Genomic DNA, 20,615 nt, shown 5'->3' with positions numbered 1-20,615 from the left:
TGCCCTTTTTAATAGTCGAAAGTGATTGGAGGGCAACTAACACCCCATCCACGCCCATTATTTCCCCAAATACATCCGATCAAAATTTTGAGATAGCCATTTTGTTCAACATAGTTGAAAGATCTAGATATGAAAAATCAGTGAGACTAAAAATTCCAATCTTAATTTTAAAAATCTAGAAAAGATTGAAGCTTAGAACAGTAGGTTCCTTATTTTCAGTACCAGGACTCAGCATTAGCTGACGAATTCGACAACCATTATGGAGCTTCTGATATACGAAATTAGGCCTCTTAACAACTATAAAATTACGTCATCCGTATAACCAGGTTGACTGAACAAAAAAAGGGAGATTCACCCCCCCTCCTTCATAGAAGACCAAAAATATACAAATAGTTCTAATCCAAAGAAAAAATGTGGGAACAACCTCTATTTCAAGTTTTTATTTAAAACATTTATTTCAAACTTTAGCCCCCTGTTGGAAAACATCGATGCGCTTGTCCCCTTTGGTGTATTTCTGCAGGCACACTTGAATGGCATTCGAAGGAACAAGATACGCCATAATCCCTAAATCCTTATGGCGTGTACAGAAAAATAAGTTCCAACCAGAAAAAAAAAACAAAAATCATTTGATAATAATGCATGTAAAAAAAGAAACTCAATTCATTTTCATTAATTGAACTTACGCAATCTTAAAACGCTATCCGTTTTTTTAACAACCCATTCAATTACAAGCTAAAACCGAAAAATAAAAAATAATAAAACAACAAAAAGCTGTATTTACAACCTAAAACAATACAATATCTTAAGTTATGGTTTTATTCTGAAATGCATGTCTCACAAAGCGACCTTATAAAATTTACAAAGAACATGACACGTAAATCTCTAATACGAGAATTTCAAAATAAACAAATCACCGAAAACCCTTCCATCGAACTGCAGGCATTTGACAAAGCCAGTTCGATGCTGGCACAGGTAATGCATCACTCCATAACGATCACGATTAAATATACACAAAAAAGCCAACTGCTGAATCACAACAGTCTCTAATCCATCCATTGAGGTTATTTGTGGGATTTTTTTTTACTCTTTCTAGAACTCAAAAATTCGTTTTTGAAAACAAATATTTTAGGGGACGAGAAGATACAGTATACAAAGAGAAAAGTTCGGAATAAGAATTTCTTTAACTAATGCTCCAGCTCTATTTTTCCTATAGTCTGACTTGATGACATTGCTTTTCGAGCCTTGCTTAAATCCTTAGAAAATTGAAAGCTACATTTTTCGTAAATGATAAGATGTCTCATACTCCTGTTGCTTGACAATCTTTTGAACTTTAAAAAAAATATAAATAAAAAAAAATCCCAATAAACTCGTGGACACTGGTAGACTAAATAAAGAAAAACAACAGCAGCATACAAACACGATTTAATAAAGTGACTTCTTGTATGAAGAAATGGTGAATATCATGACGATTCACTAATTTATGGGGGGAATTACTTGCGTCATATACAATTTGTACGAAAACCAAAGAGTTGTTAACATCAAATACATGAAGGCACAATTTGCAGTAACAGATCCAACCAAAGGTCAAGTTCACCATTCCTCAAGTGCTGTTGAAAATAATATTTTAGCTCTGTACCGGGAGTCTTGCAAAACTATTTTTCTTATACAAAGACTATAAAGTAGGATAATAACTAGAAAACTAAGTTTAATAATAATGAAAAAACTACTAGTAAAAATTTGCAGAAAATAGGACCGTGATTAGCTCTATCAACGAAATCAAGTTAAGACTCAAGACAAAACCCAAAGGTAAGACAGATTATTATCTTTTTTTCTACAGGGATATTGCAATATACTCGAAGAGTATAGCAATTATATCCATTTTACCGACCTCAAGAGAAAGGGATATATCATGAGTATTTTTTACAGTACACAGCAGGACACTCACTCACTTCTGTTGTTTTCTATGTATCTAGTTTCGAGCAATGCAAAAGTACTTGTTCATATTGTTCAGATTCATGACAAAGAAATAATATTAGGTCTTTATAAGAAAAACAAAGATGTTGAAAGTCCAAGCAAAAGATTGTGAAAATACCCAGTAGAGTAATTTTCCTTTTATGTTATACGACTTATGACTTTCCTGTGTTCAAAAACACAGTCAGACAAGCGGTGTCCCCACTAGACAGGGTGAAATGACAATATCTATTTTCACACTTAGGCTGTATATTTCAAAAATCCAGTTTTCGACTTATCCCTCAGAAAAAACAACAAATAAAAAACATAGGCCAATTTAGAAGTGGAACTGATGAAGCCGATAAATCAAACGATAGGAAAAAGCCAGAGACGATAGGTTGCTGGTTTGTTGCTAAATATATTTGCTCTTTAATGGAAACATTTGTGTTTGTCATTTCTATGTACTCATCCTTATTTCCAAAGAATATCCTTTGAAATATAAAGTCACGAGTCAACTAGTTTGGCACAAACAAGGACTTTATCGAAAAAAAAGGACGGGTTAATTTTCTAATTAATTCTCTCTGCTTTTCTGGTAAGTTTTTTGGGGGTGGGGATAAGGAAAACACAAAAAAGAGATTTGGAGACCATAAAGCAGCTTTAAGCTGTAAATTTTCAATTGCAACGTCTGAAAATTCTTGTTAGAATTACGGGCACTAGTCCGAGGATGGACTGTGGCTAAAAAAGGAGATATAATTTCTATAGAAAAAAAAAATACTAGAAAGAACACGGAGCATACAAACGAGCAACCACGTTGTATTTGGATGACCTTGAACTTTTTGCGTTGTAGTTGACTTTTGACTACTTTGAAGTGTAGACTGTTTTAATATCTCGTTCTTTCAGTTTTATATCGGTTTAGCCTCATAGTTTTTTTTCGTATCGTTAAAGACTATTTCTCAAAATTGAGCCGGAATATTTGAATATATAGGTTACATCTTCACTTTCTTCACAAGGATCTTGATCTCTTTGTAAGTTTGATTTCGTTGATATTCGGTCACGCCAGATATAAAATACGAAATGTGAAGAATAGCTAATAAGTAAATGAAATCCGAGTCTTTTGATAAGACAATTTAAATATGTCAGAGAAGAATTCTTTGACTAAAAACAAAACCAAAACATACTAGATTTGCACCGAAGTCTTACAACAACGCAAAACTAAAGGCTTAAAGAACTTCCACATCAGAAGAAAAAAAGGTACACGAATATTACAAATCAAACAAACCATCAACTATGGCGTAATTTCTTGTCTTTATTAATTGTGTAACACGTGAAGAACTTCAAAAACAGAGGGCATTGCAAAAAGCCGCACAATAAAACATCAAAATGAATAAAACGAAAGACCGCTCTTAATCACGACTCGCCACCCGACTTATTACGTACAGCACGACACATAGCCGAGGATTGACCAGATGTAGAGGTGCCTTCAAACTCAGAGTCCGTCTCTCGACAACGGGTACAAATATACTCATCAGGGATGTTGGTGCGCTTGACGCGTGCACAGGACAAGTGTAACCACGTGAGGCATCGACTGCACTCGATCATTGGTCGACCTGCATAAGGTTTTCCACAGTAGCAAGTAATCTCGTTGAAACCATCCACTTCATCGTCAGATTCTTTGAAATGAAAGATAAAATGAGTTGCAGTTTTAATTTATACTATAGAAAGAAACACAATATACAGTAGAAGCCAGGAGCTTCCTCAGAGAGGCTGCATAAAATTGCCCAATACTGTCATTAAGCATTTTATTTATTTGAAAACTGTCTTTTTTTGTTAATTGGGGGGGGGGGGAATGTAGCTGCACTTAATTAAAATCATAATTTTTCTATTAAATTTTCTGGTGTTTTGGTCTTTCAAAATAAGAATAATATGAGGTACCAAGAGTTAGGCCACTTCTCCTGTTCTCCATACTGATAGTTTGATACTTTGATTCACACTGATACGTTTGTTGTTTATAGCTGTTTTGATGATAGCAAACATATATACCATATTCTTTTATCGAATTGCTTAAGGATCCACAATAAGAAAAGGTTTAACAAAGGTAGAACTAAATACAATAAGTAATGACACACAGTCTAATTATGTTGTGCACTTCTATAAATTGCATATAATTATAAAATATATGTTTTGCATATTTTTGTTTAAAATCAAACGTGCTCTTCTTGATTTTAATCACAAAACATGCAATGGAGAATCATTAATACAAGTAAATATGTAAATTACTGCAATTTTTATCACAAATGATGCGAAATAGAGGTATTGATGCCATATCCTACAGAAACTCTCATTATGTAAACATGTTTAAAATCATAGATGTATAAAGCCCTTTTTTAGGAGAAGAGGTTGGCATGTTCAGGTGATTTCTTGGGAGGGGGTTGGGAGGGCAAGAATTATGGTACTCTAAAAAAAGTGATTAACAGCCTCAATTATCCAGATTATGAGTATCAAAGATCGGTTTAGATTTGGTCTATCGTAAGAGATTATTCCACGTATAAGGTATGCCAAGATACCACTATTGGACCACTGGTAGGGGTGGGGAGGGGAAGGGTTTGTATCAGGATTCGATTCTTCGGACTCAAATCGGGGAAGGAGTCTCCTAGTCTGCAGTCATGCCATTAATGATGCCGAATAAATTTCATACAGCATTCTATGGTACATGGATGCATACAGTTGATATTAGTATCGACCTTTAGTAGATCCCGTGTCTTTTCCAAGAGGGGGAAGGGAGGGTGAGAAGCAGGTCTATAGAGAAGTTAGGTTACTACCGAAATTAACATAGTTTTACCTGCTTTCAGTTTTAAACATCAGAAGGAATAAGTTAAACGACTGTTTGGATATGCAAAAATTCAAGAGATTCAGGACCAAATCCTCAAAAGTGAAGTATCCAACTGTTCACTCTTGCGACAAAATAAATTACAGACTACAAAATATATAGAATGTATATAATTTATGTGCCGCTACTTAATTTTCATTATCAACAACAAAATCAACTGTCATTGAGTTGAGAGCATACAACTTTTGGCCCATTCAGATATCAATCAAAACGTGGATTTCCATTTTTCTGAAATGGTTCAAAGAGTTTCTGTGTACCCAACCTAGATTTCTTTTATTCTGTGCCGACTTCTCCAATTCTGGGTATATTTTTTTTTACAATAAGCAATAAAATCCTAGATTTTAGAACCGTTAACAACAGTAGAAGACACTCTTGGCACCAAACATGAAAATAGAAACGTCGTTACAACAAAAGAAAAACTTTAGTGACTCAAATAAGACAAAAGTGAGTGGAAAAAGAAGAAGAATAAAAGGAATCCAATTCAAATCTAAGGTTACTAACCTGTACTACTTGATGTACTATCTCTTTGTAAAAATTCTTTCTTTCTAATTTGCTCCGTTTTCCTTTGCTTCCGAGTCCCAGTACTCGTTCGATTCCTTGATTTGTTACGTGTCCTTTCAGGTTTTGGACCATCCATACTACTCTCTGAACTATTCCTTGGACTTTGTGATCTGTTCCTCATCTTCTCCTAAAATTAATCAATTTTTGTATTAAAATTTCACCGAACCTTTTAAAATGCGAGGTGGGCAATTCGTCAATATGATGCCCCCCAAGACACATCTTTACCTCTAGTTAAACATAAGATTAAAAATCAATTTTTTAAGCACTGGATACCAAACAACACTTTCTCAGCCCCCCCCCCAGGCAAATCAACGGTAAACCTGTACAAACGAAAGTGTATTCAAGTTACACTATTAAAACCCAGATATGACAGAACAGACCCACTCCCGAAAGGATAAATTTAAAAACTGGTTTTAAGACGCATTTTTATAAATACTTTTATAACATTGGGTCTGTCCAGATAGTACAAAAAAACTCATAACTGCATGGTTTCCAAGGCACCATCTGATAAAAAAAATGTAACTACTAAGAATGAGAGTAAATACACAGATTCAAAGCCTGAATTATTCAGAGTCATTATAACATTACTAAAGGTAAAAACACACAAGCACACACACACACACACACACATATATATATATATATATATATATATATATATATATATATATATATATATATATATATATATATATATATATATATATATATATATATATATATATATATATACATATATATATATATATATATATATATATATATATATATATACATATATATATATATACATATATATATATATATATATACATATATATATATATATATATATATATATATATATATATATATATATATATATATATATATATATATATATATATATATATATATATATATATATATATATATATATATATATATATATATATAATTTACATTAAGTTTACATTAAAAATTTACATTAAGTTTTGAATTTTAAAATCCTCTGGTTCATAATTATTTTAGAAAAGGAAAAGATAAATAAATTACGCACAGATCCTTTATCAATACTCCACAAACAATTTAGCGTTGGTATGAAACCTGAAGGACATAATTGATTACAGGATTGACTAATGTTAACAGCATTGAAAGTTTGTTTGAAGAATAATGTTAAAATATTTGATAATGCTTCTATGGCGTTTTCCATACAGTGCTCTCGGGCTTCAAGTGATTAAATTGGAAAACTTATAACTAACAGATTATTCCATGCAGAAAGGGAGATGCCCCCTTCTCAACCCACCGCTCTTCACGCTCAGGTTTTACAGCACTTTGATGAAAGTATTTATCAAAGTACTATGAATGCATCAAAATTAGTAGTTAACGGGAAATTGCAAGATTTATTTACCGAATGCCTTTTAAAATACTTGAAGAAAAATTTAGTTGTGGAAAGCAAATGTGTATCAATAAGCTATTCCATTCTTGAGCCCTGTTGAAGAATACTTTCTATCTCATTTTGATTGCCCCTTTCTTTGAACAGTTGTTCTTGAAGCATTGGGGACAAAAAGTCAATCCTCAGGGTAAAGAGTGGGGGTTGAGGATAGGACAGAGCCCCCCCCCATACACGGTATAATTCGTTGTAAGTTTTAATTTTACTCTTGAAACTCTTTACCCTAACAAAAACTAGTTTCTTTCATATTTAATTTCTGATCGTTTTTAATATCATACCGAAATATTATATTCCAGAATATTGGTATTTCGACATCGGGATACGGCCGATGGAAACTGACTTGATTTTATGGTACCCCTTTTTTAAATACACAAAAATCATCGGGTAAAAAAAAGTAATGACAGCACAAGGTACCGATTCGACATACTTCTGCCAAACTTTGGCTTATATCTTATTCCCTCAAAAAAAGCACATTCTTTTGCATAATTAAATAAAAAAAACAGGTTTTTTAAACTGGAAGTAAAGAGCGACATTAAAAATTAAAACGAACAGAAATTAGTCCGTATATGAAAGGGGCAGTCCCCTCCTCAACGCCTCACTCTTTACGCTAAAGTTTTTTATTGTTTAAAAAAATAAATATATTAGACAAAGTCAAACTTTAGCGCAAAGAGGGAGGCGCTGAGGAGGGGACAGCCCCTTTCATATACAGAATAATTTCTGTTCGTTTTAAGTTTTAATGTCGCTCCTTACTTTCAGTTTAAAAAACTTTTTTTTTTTTATTTAATTTATGATCGTTTTTTAGCTTTTATTTTGGCTAACCGTCATTGAATAAGTAAACAAAATTTGCATAAAAATTTTACTTTTCTTTTGCTAAATGGATGTCTTTACAAATTAACTTACATAACTAACTTCTATATTCGTATATTTTTCTTCTGGCAAAAAATACAAAGTTGCAGATTTTTGCAGATATGAGCTTGAAACCTATGTCTTAGGGTTTTCTGATACGCTGAATCTGACGGTGTGATTTTCATTAAAATTCTTTCACTTGTAGGGGATGTTTCCCCCCCCTCTTTAAAAAATCGGGTAAATTTTCTCAGGCTCGTAGCCTTTGATGATTAATACTAAACTTAATAAAAAGTATATATTTAGAATCAGCATTATAAACACATTCTTTTGACACATTTATTGACATCAAAATTTTTAAAAGTTTTTAAAAGTTTCGATTACTATTGAGCCGTATCGCTTGTTTTTTTATTGTTTTTTTTATTACTTATATATTATTACGTATATGAGGGGGTTCTCCCCTTAGTCAATACCACGCTCTTTACGTTAAAAGTTAAAAAAAATTTTGATTCACAAACCCCTGAATCACAAAGGCCGTTTAATTAGAATAGATAGCTCTTTTGAAAGCACTAAAAAAAACTGTAAGGCAAAGAGCGAGGTATTGACTTGGGGGAGAACCCCCTCATATACGTAATAATTTCTGTTCGTTTTAAGTTCTAATGTTGCTCCTTACTTTCAGTTGAAAAAACTTGTTTTTTTTATTTAATTTCTGATCGTTTTTTAAATAATGCTGGGAAATCCGGCGCCCCTTCATAGAAATGTCCTTTACCCCAAAAAACATCCTCCACGGAAAGATTCTCCAAAGTAACCCCCTCCTCTAGCCCCCCCCCCATCCAGAAAAAAATCCTTCCTGAATATGTCTGTATACTTCCCAATAACCAATAAATAATGCTGGCAAGTCCGGCGTCCCCTTAATGGCAATTTCCCTTCCCCCATGAAAACTTCCTTCATTGACAGATCCTCCAACATAACCCCCGACCCATCCTTCCCTCCCACTACCAAAAAAAACCCTCCTGAAAACTTCTGTATACTTCCCAATAACCAATACTATATGTTAACATTGGGTAAAGTTCATAACTTTTAGCCCTCCCCCTGGAGACTTCGGGGGATTAAGTCATCCTAAAAGACATATTTATCATATTTTCGACCATGCTGAACAAAACGGCTATCTCAAAATTTTGACCGGGTGACTTTGGGAAAAAAATAAGCGTGGGAGGGGGCCTAGTTTCCCTCCATTTTTTTTTGGTCACTTAAAAAGGGCACTAGAACTTTTAATTTCCGTTCCAATGAGCCCTCTTACGATATTCTAGGACCACTGGGTTGGTACGATCACCCCTGAAAAAAAACAAAAAAAAACACGCATCCGTGATCTTTCTCCGTGACAAAATGCAAAATTCCACATTTTTGTAGATAGGAGCTTGAAACCTCTACAGTAGGGTTCTCTGATACGCTGAATATGATGGTGTGATTTTCATTAAGGTTCTATAACTTTTAGGGGGTCTTTCCCCCTTTTTTGAAAATCAGCCAAATTTTCCCAGGCGCGTAAATTTTGATGGGTAGCACATGAAAGTTATATATTTGAAATCAGCATTGAAATCTGATTCTTTTGATGTATCTACTGGTATCAAAACCCGTTTTCTAGAGTTTCGGTTACCATTGAGCCGGGTCACTCCTTACTTACAGTTTGTTACCACAAACTGTTTGACTCAATTTCCTTTTCTATAATCTTATACTGGTTTAAGAGTCTCTCTTTTCTTCAAAATCCATAAATACTCTTTTCCCATCCACAGAAATAGTCTTACTTAAAATACTTTTTTTTCGAAAACTCGGCAAATATTCTCAGACTGGTAACCATCGATGGGTAGCTTTGAACTTCATGAATTTCGCTGCTTAAAATGAACATCATGAAAGTAACTCCTTACAGTTTGTCACCATGATCTGTTGATCTTGAATAACATAATTAGAGTTAAGAACTACTAAAGACAAAAAGAGTGAAATGCAAATCATAAAATAGTTGTTTTTTTCCAAACACTTGCTCTAAATTTGATACTCTTGTTTCTAGGAAAAACTTAATTTTAAGACTGAAATTGAAAGGACGAGGAAGCCATTCGATTTCTCGTGGTAGCAAGGAAAGACATTTTGTTTCGCTTTAGTACATTTGGAAATAAAAACTCTTATTCTAATATTTTTATTTCATTCACATTATCTTCCCTTCAAAAGGTTGAACCCATTGGCATCATTGACCAAATAGGTATCAGTAACTTTAACCTCCAACCCACTTTTCTCTGTTTATTATTCATTAGAGACTGATCGGAATACTATAACTTTTAATACTCGAGATGAACTTTGGAAGAGGACACTTTAAAAAGTCAGAACTAAAAAAAAAAAAAAAAAATCATAAATACTACCTTGCTAATAACTTGAAAATACGAATGAGATACCACAGAAGGACCATAAGCAAAAAGAACTTAAAATCAAACAAAGCAAAAGAAAAAAAAGCTGTAAACGAGAAAAACCCATTTGGACTTTATGTTAGAGGCCATTCCTCATTCAGATATTTTTGCAGCGTTGCAACATATTGAACTTTTTCTCTTCGTCCCTTTTTATGGATTTTTCACAGTTCCATTTTTGGGTCTCAGATTAATAATGTAACAGCAACTTTCCATAAGAATGTTTCATTTTGTTGATGAAATTCATCAACAGTTGTCACTAAAAACTTTGGGTAGACATTCAGAGAGGCGTTTCTTATTAAAAATCGCATTTAACTATTTTTATCAGGAAGCGAAAACCGACCGAAGTCGCAGAGTTATGATAATTAATGTTTCTAAATTTCAAAATTAAAGAATAAAAGGTTTAGATTCATTTTTAATATCGTAATCTAAACACGTCGTAGCTCATGAGGAAAAGAAGATATTAATCTTAGATTTTATTAGATAACGAAAAAATAAGACCATGCCATCAAAATCAACATAAAAATCTGCATTATAAGATGTGGAGGGACATTTTCTTGAGCCAAAACCAATTCAATTTGTTGAAATGAAATTAAAACAGTTGCATTTCATTTTCTCCTGCATTGCACAGTGCTTTCGGATTTCAGGGGGAAATATACACATGAGATTGATTTGCTGCTTTCTTCAAAGCAGAAACCCAACAATAATAACCCGAGTTGGTGTCTGTACAGATAAATGTAGAAAAATGTATGTGATTAAGGTATTTTTCACTTTGTATTTTGTAATTTATTTTGTTTGTATTTCCCTTGTTTTATATACATTTTTTGTATATATGGCCCCTTGCCTTTTGAAATACACTGGTCTATCTATCTATAGTCAAAGAAAGCTCTATTGTAAACACCAGGCAAACAAAAACCCATTATAACCATAAAAAGATCAGTTCAAAACAATCTATATTTTCCTCAGATTATTTGGAAAGCAAACCACTAACCAAACCATTGAAAAATTTTAATAAAGTAAAAATGTAAGAGAAACCTACCTCTCGTCGAATTGCTTCATAGTTCTCATAGTCCAATATGAACTTGCAAAATAGAAGAAAATCTTCGGATGTACGAGGACGCTTCATTGGGACAGAATTTTCAGTTACCTGAAACACCAAATGATAGGGTAAAATCACAGCTACTAAACTAAATTATAGAGATAATAATATAAACAGCCCTGTTCATACAAAAGCTGTTCCAAGTGCTTATTTACAGCTCTTAGGCTATTTTTTTAGGGCTTAGCAAGCGACTTCCTACAAGTTTAAGAGCTGTTCAACCACTTCATCATTGTTCTATACTGTTGTAGTGAAACGCTTTTTAAAACAAAAAAAATATAAATGAATATTATATGTTACAAGCATTAAAGGCTTTTGCAATGAAGAGACTTTAGACCACAATTTTTCGTTATATCTACCATCCAACACGGATAGACTAACAACATAGGTCCCACTTTTAAGGGAGAACACTTCAGGATATTTCTAGGGGGAGGGGGAAATCAAAACTCTGAGAGAATTACTTTCTTTGGGCACGATTTTTTTTACCTGGAGTACTTTGGACAAGAGGTCTGATCCTCAAGTCAAAGCATCAGGTTTTCCACTAGAAGCTACCTTTTTGTTTATAAAGAAATTTGGAGTCAACAGGACTATCAAATCATTCAATATTTGCAATTGATAAAACTATCTAGAATATGGTATAAAATAAACAATCTATGATGATGCATTACACGAAAAAGCACAGGAAATTCCAAAATAGAAAAAATATTATACCAATACAAACTTAAGCACAACATGGCTAGCCCCCAGCGCCCAATTCCTGGCTGAAGGGCCATAAAACCATGATCAGCCCCATAGATTTGAACTGCAGTCTAGTGATATTTCTTTACCTTTTACTCAATAGGATGAAAATTATAGTAGATGTCAAAAACCTGTGATAACTGAAAAATGGTAGATATAAAGTCTTGTGGAAACTCCCCCCAAGTGCATTTTCTGATTTCTTAAAAAAATAAAAATAGCTATCTATATTGTTTTTTCAGATAGACACAGACTTGGAGTACTAGCTGGGATGATGAGTTATATAAGGAATCCCAATTTCAAATATATCTAGACTAGGAGAGCCCAGCTCAACTGGCTCTGTCTTCAGCAATTCATTCCTATTGATATCATGGCCAATCCCCTTGCGTGATTCACTTCAAACAAGGTACAACATGCCTGCCTACCTTTATACTAAGTTTGAAGGTGGGAGGGGACACTGTAGGGGTTATTTTCCGATGGATACTACAATCCTCTTGAAATTCCCATGGAATTTTCTAAACAGCAGTATCTTATTACCAACTTTTTGCACAAAATAACTTCTGCCATCAGCTCTTCAAGGACTACAGTATTGAAAAAAAAATATTGTACTCCTTTTAGTTCAAAAGAGGATTTTCCTGGCAAGGGTCAACTTTCTAATATTGCTAATAAAAAAAAGAACACAAATTTAGCTCCAATTTTTTTTTAGCAATGAGGTAACTATTAAACTTCAGGACACACATGTGATACCATTCTTCAACCATAATCCCTAAACAGATTAAATGACCAACACAACCAAAATCACAAACAGAAATGGCCTGTAACAGCAGATGGTAACATCTTCAGACTCATCAAAAATGCTCCTTTTTGAATCTCAAAGTTTTTCGATTTATAATGTGGGCCCTGTTTCTGATCCACCAAGTAAAAGCACCAACAACATCCAAGGTTATCTGGATGCATCTTCAATGCAGACAGAAACCTGGTAGCTTGTTATCAATGTTATCTATTGATGGAACGATTTATAATGTTGGCCCTGTTTCTGATGCACCAAGTAAAAGCAACAATAACATCCAAGGTGATCTGGATGCATTTTCAATGTGGACAAAAACCTGGTAGCTTGAATTTAATATTCAGATATGTAGGGTCATTCAATTTGGAGCAAAACAACTCAAAGAATAATAACTCAATGTTATTTAATGATGGAATGATTTATAATGCAGGCCCTGTTTCTGATCCACCAAGTAAAAGCACCAACAACATCCAAGGAGATCTGGATGCATTTTCAATGTGGACAAAAACCAGGTAGCTTAAATCTAATATTCAGAAATGTAGGGTCATTCAATTTGGAGCAAAACAACTCCAAGAATAATAACTCAATGTTATCTAATGATGGAACTAAGACAGCAAATCATAGGTATTAAAACTAAAAAAATCTGAGTTTTTTTATTGACAATAAGCTCCATTTTAATTTAGACGTGCAGTCTGTAGCAACCAAGGCCAATCAAAAGGAAATCATGCTGTAGATGACTAAGCTTCTGAATGGCTTCATTTGTCCAAAATCGGAAATTGTCATGTGCATGGCTACTTCAGTCAAGAAATCTGATTGATATATTCTATAATCCATGCAACAACAAACAACAGAATGTTTAAGGGGCTTTCAGCATCTGTCATACTCTGTCCAGCTCCAAAAACGTCAAGTACCATTTCTTGTTTACCAGTGCAAGCAAGGGGATTGCACACAGGGGGAGTCATAATCTTCACTTATTGGTATCTACAGGATTTGTCCTTATTGCTGGCAAGTGTGATTTAAGACAATTTAAGGTAAATTATTAAAAAAAAAGAACACTTTGACAATAAGGCCAATGATCCTTCAGACATCTTAAGCACTTTCAGATTTGATTCCCACTTCATTGTGCAACTAAAGTTTCCTTGCTAGCCTGCTTGAATGGAGCTTTCCTCTAAAAAGTAGAAACATGGCTTGAAGAAACAAAAGCTTGGCACAACAATTTTCAATGATCCCCTCTGACATAGACTAAAAAATAGCACTTCCAGCTCATATACTGTAGACTCTGGTTCAAGAATAAGTAAAACGTTCCTTTTTTGGGCCCCAGTAAGAATTATAAACAGCTATCCAAAATGCAATGTCATATTCATTAATGTGGCATCAGGTCCAAACTTTCCATAAAAACTGTTAAGGTAAGACCCTTTAATTTCTCATAGCAAGCTGGAATCAGAAGCATAAAGAAAAACAACTGGACAAAACCAAAGTTTTGTTACTGCAAGACAATAAACATGGTTCCCCAGGCATCCAAACAAATCTCCATCATTTGCAAAGCCACATATATATTAATGTAAACTGCAAATCTAATAAGATTACACAAATAGCTATTACATATGACCACATCAGAATGAGGTCAAACAACATGAGAGCTATTGCTTGTTTATATTTGTGTACAGTTTCTACTAATAAAGTCCCTTCCAAGTCATCCCATTCCGCTCTAAAGCTGATGGCTATATTTACCACTGGATCAGGGCAACTTGATACTGGTATGGACTACAAAGTCTTTCTTTCTAAATTCCTAATTAAATAGCTCCCATTACCATCTCCCCTTTGTGGTGAAAGAGCAATGGTACTAATGAAACCACTGATTCCTGCCAATTGATTGAAGTATCCTTGTTTTTACTTCACAGTTAAAACAAGGTCAAAGGTCAACTTACTCTGTCCTGTGATTAAATTCTCAAAACTAAATCCCTCCTTCAAAAGCTTAGTGGAGCAAAGTCTCTCCAAAAGTGTTGAAACTGAAGCAGTCGACATCATTTTCTACATCAACTGAGGGTAATACCTTGTCTATTTGCCAAAGAAGTCACACACTTCTAGCCAATTACTGATCAGAAAAATAGCATCAGACAACTAAATAGTATTGTTTCTAGAGCCTACGCCTGAAAAGCAACACAATGAAGAAGCTACTTAGACTTAGCTCTTGCAGTTCCACAGGAAGAAATTCCTACACAGCAATACATTTGCCCAGAAACTAATTATGCCCTCTCAATATATGGCAACTGCTCAAAGACACTGCTGAAACAGCCTGAGGCCACACAGAACACTTCATTTCAAGTTGCCTTTGAGCCTTTCATGCAAAAAAGGATTTATTTTAATCTAAATTCAACCAACTGTAAAGTGCAAGAAAATCCTACTCATACACTTAATAATCAAAATCAGAGCATCCCCATGCAGAACTAAACCAAATAACCTTTTGCAATTTAGAATTTTCTTCAACAAAAAAGCAGAAACAAGCATCAGTTACATGTGTAATTGTTTTGTGGCTGCTAAATGAATATAAGAGGGCCAATACTCTTTTTGTGTAGATAGACTGAATTCAAGCAACACTGCAAGTTGCAAAGGCTATTTCCCCCATACAAATGGTTTTGCTGCTGCAAAACTTGCTCCAGAGTTTGAAATCTCATAATTGAAATCCAACTTTGTAATGCACTGGCGCAATGTAGATATGTTTACTCAAAACCCTGCATTTTCACCCCTAAAAAGTCTAGAAAACCACACTCATGACTTTAATGGTCATGAGTGTGGTATGACTCCAGCCAATTTTAAGAAAAAAAGGCTCAACTTTCCTGTTTCAATACATTCCTGTATATGTCTGAATTTTAGGAAACATCAAAGATTAAACAACAGCAAAAAGAATACTCACTCAACACACAACCATTATCATTTTGAGGGATTTTTCATATATTGTCTGACCAATTATGAGACACTTGCTCATCAACTTTTCTATTAGAAAAAGTGCACAAAATCCAAACAATCCAGATGACACCTACTATACATATTTAGAGAGAAAAAACAGAAGATTTTCATAATTACCAGAAGCTTAGTAAGTTTGAATGTGATAAATGAAAACAGACTGAATCTGCATGGACTAATCTCCATGCTTTCAAAGATATTAGTCTCTTAAGTCAATCCAGTACCAAACAATATGTGAAAATCAGATTAAATGAGCAACAAAGGAAGACAGCCAAAATGAGTTGTACATCCAATGGTCAATTTGCAAGAGGAAGGTCAAACCCAGAAAATGTCAATTTGAAGCTGATACTGTCAACTTGTCAGAGGAAAGTTGGTTAAGATCAACCTTGTGGTGCATTTTGACATATTCCTCTTTCAATAGGTATATAGCCTGTAGGCTCAAACCTTAGGAGAGGTGACATGAATCATAGAACGAGGTAAAACAAAAAATAAAGAAGAACATAATAAGCCAAAATTCTTCCAGAAAAGGAAAGGCTAATTGGATTGTTGTCGGAAGAGACTCTGACTCTACCTTCATGTAGGTACAAGCATATGTTTGTACCTATATTATGAAAATACCTGCATAAAGGAGGGGGTATTCCTGAAGACTGGTCTGATGGACCCCTTGTCAACATCTGAAAAAGCAGGCTTAACCAGTTTCTGGACCTCTATCAGTTTCTGGACCTCATACCTCTCAAAAGAGTTGGGCCTTTGTGCAACTATGATAGAAACTAGTAGAACAAAACAGTAATTTAAAAAAGTATAGAGAACAACACTAAAAGTTAATACAAACAAGATTTCATACATAAACACTAACAGTGATACTCTTCAGTCTATCCCTCCTCCAAACAACATGGAAAATAAAAAATTTGAAAGAAAATTTTGAGAAATGAACCACTTCTATAGACGTATTACTCAAAACTGAACAAACTATGAAAGCAAGTGTATGTGAAAATACACTAAATTTAAAACTAAAAATGTGCTAAATTTTGAGCTTTGGGAATCCAATATATTGCTATACAATTACCTTATCATCCATATTTCTAGAAGTAGTCTTCATATCTGCTGTTCCAAAGTTATTTATCACTAAAAAAAAAAGAACAATGAGAATCACAAGCAAAGAAGAAAATCCAACAAAGAACAAAAGGAATTCAATAAAGAAGACAGTGAGCATACAATACATGTCTAGAACCAGACCATTTCCTTATCCTTGTTAATAGGTCAAAATGAATAAAAAGGTTGCTTAAAGGGCTAATTTCCCATCCCTGGGCACAGGTTCTAGCGAATGAATTGATAATAAATTAATCATACTGTTAAGCTCCTAGTGTTACTGGTCTCTAAATTAAACAATATTTATATTAATATTTACTATACTTCACACAAGATTACACAATTATTGACTGCACTTGCAACTGCAAAAATTGGCAAAAAAGTTCCCAGAATTTCAGCTTTCCAACTATACACAGAGAAAAAGAGTGAAAAGTTGAGGTTGGACATACCTTACAGAAAAAAAATCTTGAAGTTCAAGCCAATCCTTGAAAAATCTTTGCAGTTCAAGCCATTACCTTGAAAGCAGATACTACAAAAAAAAAAAAAAATCCTGGACAGTTTTCTCCTTTAAGGAATGGTTTTATAGTCTGACATCTACTCCTTCCCAGAAAATGTTTACCAGTTTTAATATTTAGTTTTGTTTTTAATCTTTAGCCTAGGGGTATATCTGGAAACATTGTGGGGGGGGGGGAGGGGAATGAATTTTTTAAGCATAACTATAAACCTCATTAAGAGCATAAAATTAGTAATCATATAGCACTGCTCTTTTGGTTCTATTGTGTTTCTTTCAGGAAACACTGGATATTTCATAAACATGCAAATGAGGTTCATAATCTTGGCTATGATGTAAAAAAGTTTTAGATGGTTAGAATTGGCAGATGTTTAGACTTTGTTAGTTAGGATTGGCTGGATACTATAGAGCCTAGAAACCCTTTTTTTTACATTTAAACCACATGTTACACATGGCAAAATACATGGGACATATAAAATTTGGGCTACATATTTGCACACTAGGAGGGTTGGCAATAAAGTATAGCAGAATTGAAGTAAAAATGTGTTAGCTATAATTATTCTGCAAATCATGAAGTAATTTTTTTTCTAACATGTTTCCTCTTCAACAGCTCTAATTCTAGGCTTATACCCTTGTATCTTTACCAATTTCAATACAATTATTAAGCTGTATAACTCTTGCCTTACACATAATGCATCCATAGGCTAATGAGAATGTTTTGATTAGATTCTTTGTGTTAAAATAATCTACTTTCAAGGCTACATAATAGACTTATGATAAAATTCTACCTTAGCTACTTTTGGCTATCTTGGAAAGGGGTTAGGTTAGGAAAACAAAACTTTCAAAGAGTACAGGCTAAAGTATAATAATAACAATAATACTTTTATTTTCCCTCAGGACACACTATGAGGAGTACATTCAATAAATATAAAATGTAAAGACACAACTTACAATTAACAAGACAGGAACTACCAATTCTGGTCCTGGGAAGGTATTTTGAAGTACATACCTTCACTCCTTCTTTCTCTAGAGCATTTTGACCTTTAAAAATCTGTGTTATATAAGTGAAACCTTGCAAAATAGATCTTCTGCTTAAATGAAGTACAACAAAATTGTTTTCAGCTTCACAACTTTGCTCAATCCCAATTTATAAAGTTTTAAAGATATGCAAATACATTTCCTAAATAAAAAAAAAAAAAAAAAAAAAAACATTAATATGGCTTAAAATTCTACTCAAATAACAGAAATTACATTTTCAGAACTAAAGCCAGAGAAAAAGAAATTGATAACTGAAAATTAAGGTAAAATGTTGTTTTTTTAATGTAAAACCTGTCATGTAGGCAAATTTCAGGACCATCTAGAGGGAGGAGTGGAGGTAAATATTCAAAATACCTTCCTAGGACATACTTTAGCCTGTAGACACATCCCTGAAAGTTTTGTGTTCCTAATCTAATCCCTTAAAGTAGCTAAAGTAGAGGTAAAATTCTACTTTAGCTACTTTCTGCTATCTTGGAAAGGGGTTAGGTTAGGAAAATGAATCTTTCAGGGATGGGTCTACTGGCTAAAGTATGTCACAGGAAGGTATTCTGAAGTACCTATCTCCACTACTTCTCCCTCTAGAGGGTCCTAACCTTTGATGACCTTTAAAAATCTGTGTTATAAAAGTGAAACCTTGCAAAATAAATCTTCTGCTTAAATGAAGTACAACAAAATTGTTTTCAGCTTCAAAACTTTGCTCAATCCCAATTTATAAGGTTTTAAAAATATTCAAATGCATTTCCTAAACTTTGAAAAAAACATTGATGGCTTCAAATTCTACTCAAATAATGGGAATTACTTTTCAGAACTAAAGCCAGAGAATAAGCAACTGACAACTGAAAATTAAGGTAAAATGATGTTTTGTCAAAATTTTAATAGACCTAGACCTATCATGTAGGCAAATTTCAGGGTGCTCTAGAGGGAGAAGAAGTGGAGGTAGGTACTTCAAAAGGTAAATATTTACCAAATCATATTACTGAGTTATGACTAAAGTGAATATACCACTCAATGCCTTTTTTTATGCCCTTTATGAATATAATAATCATTTTGTTGGAAATGAATTTTAGCCCCCACCCATATATATACCAATTCAGGGTATATATTTGCACATTCGGGGGGTGGGGGGATAGTTTAAACTTACCTCTCATTTGCATCAAAAATAATATTACCCCCACCCTTCTAATGTGCAAATATATACCCTGAATTGGTATATATAAGGGTGGGGGCTAAACTTCATTTCTGAAAAAATGATTATTATATTTGTAAAGAGCATAAAAAAAGGCATTGAGCAGTATATTCACTTTAGTCATAAATCAATAATAGGATTTGGTAAATATTTATCCTTCAAAATAGCCTACCTTCCCAGGCCATACTTTAGCCTGTAGACCCATCACTGAAAGTTTTATTTTCCTAACCTAACCCCTTTCTAAGATAGCCAAAAGTAGCTTAAGTAGAATTTTACAAACTTTACAGTTAGGCCTATTTAAACATTGAAGTAGCCTACTGATTAGCTTTCAAAATAGACTAGGCTACTGGTGACAGTAGTTGTCCTTAATTTTTGGTAACTACTTCCTCCTTCCACATAAGGAGAACAATTTATCACTTATTAAAAGATCCAGATAGAATGTGCAACAACAATTAGCAGCCTATATATGGAAAGTTACCTAGCTTATAAAATGACACATCAAGTGGTGTGTTTATTTTTTAGGCTACCTTGTAAAACAGCATAAAAAAACACTCTGGATCTACTCTATAAGCATTCATCTAGGGCTGAAATGTATTCTTGAAAGTTTCTAGATCAACAACTAGGGCCTAGGCTATTCAAATGTAGGCTAGCACAAAGCTAGGCTACTAAGACTGCAATTTTAACCAGTGTACTGTCTCTAAATTAAGGATATCTTGAATTCTAAGAACCCCATAATCTACATGGACAGAATCTCAACCTATAAGTTAGCCATAGCCAGGCTACACCAAATCAAGGCTTAGGCCTATTTCAAGACTTAGTGACTAGCCTACAATAAAACTATATATTATAAGTAACTTTATGAAAGTTCTTATATACGTTTACAAGCCTGAATCACCTTGCATATTCGTAACTTCACACTCAGAAAATTCATTCACATCACAACTAAAAAAATATGAATTTTTGCTTTCTTTTGGTTTTGATGAAACTGATGGCGATGCTAGAACCATTGAAAACAATTGAAACAACCGGATGGAGTGATTTGCTTTTGAAATATAAAATATAATTTTATAAATTCTTTGGTGATTC

General features: G+C 33.7%; 1 protein-coding gene across 2 annotated transcripts; it reads right to left on the bottom strand.

The window, feature by feature from the left end:
- Positions 1 to 800: 800 nt before the first annotated feature.
- Positions 801 to 20,520, bottom strand: LOC148948599 (uncharacterized). Of its 2 annotated transcripts, none has more exons than XM_089094494.1 (5): positions 20,425 to 20,520; positions 16,772 to 16,830; positions 11,163 to 11,270; positions 5,339 to 5,525; positions 801 to 3,620 (listed from the first exon to the last, which is right to left on the bottom strand). In XM_089094494.1, exons 1-5 carry the CDS (start codon positions 20,429 to 20,431, stop codon positions 3,358 to 3,360), a joined length of 624 nt encoding a protein of 207 aa, XP_088950620.1. In that variant the 5' UTR covers positions 20,432 to 20,520; the 3' UTR covers positions 801 to 3,357. The 2 variants fall into 2 exon arrangements, with proteins under 2 accessions (XP_088950620.1, XP_088950622.1); XM_089094496.1 differs by having other exon boundaries at positions 20,406 to 20,491.
- Between the last annotated feature and the right edge of the window lie 95 nt (positions 20,521 to 20,615).

This window comes from Artemia sp. Qi Xiang Cuo, chromosome 9 (assembly GCF_049724085.1).
Source record: "Artemia sp. Qi Xiang Cuo chromosome 9, ASM4972408v1, whole genome shotgun sequence".
In the NCBI taxonomy this organism is placed as follows: domain Eukaryota; kingdom Metazoa; phylum Arthropoda; class Branchiopoda; order Anostraca; family Artemiidae; genus Artemia; species Artemia sp. Qi Xiang Cuo.
The sequence above is the reverse complement of the archived record's forward strand: the minus strand, read 5'-3'. Positions and strand labels throughout refer to the sequence as shown.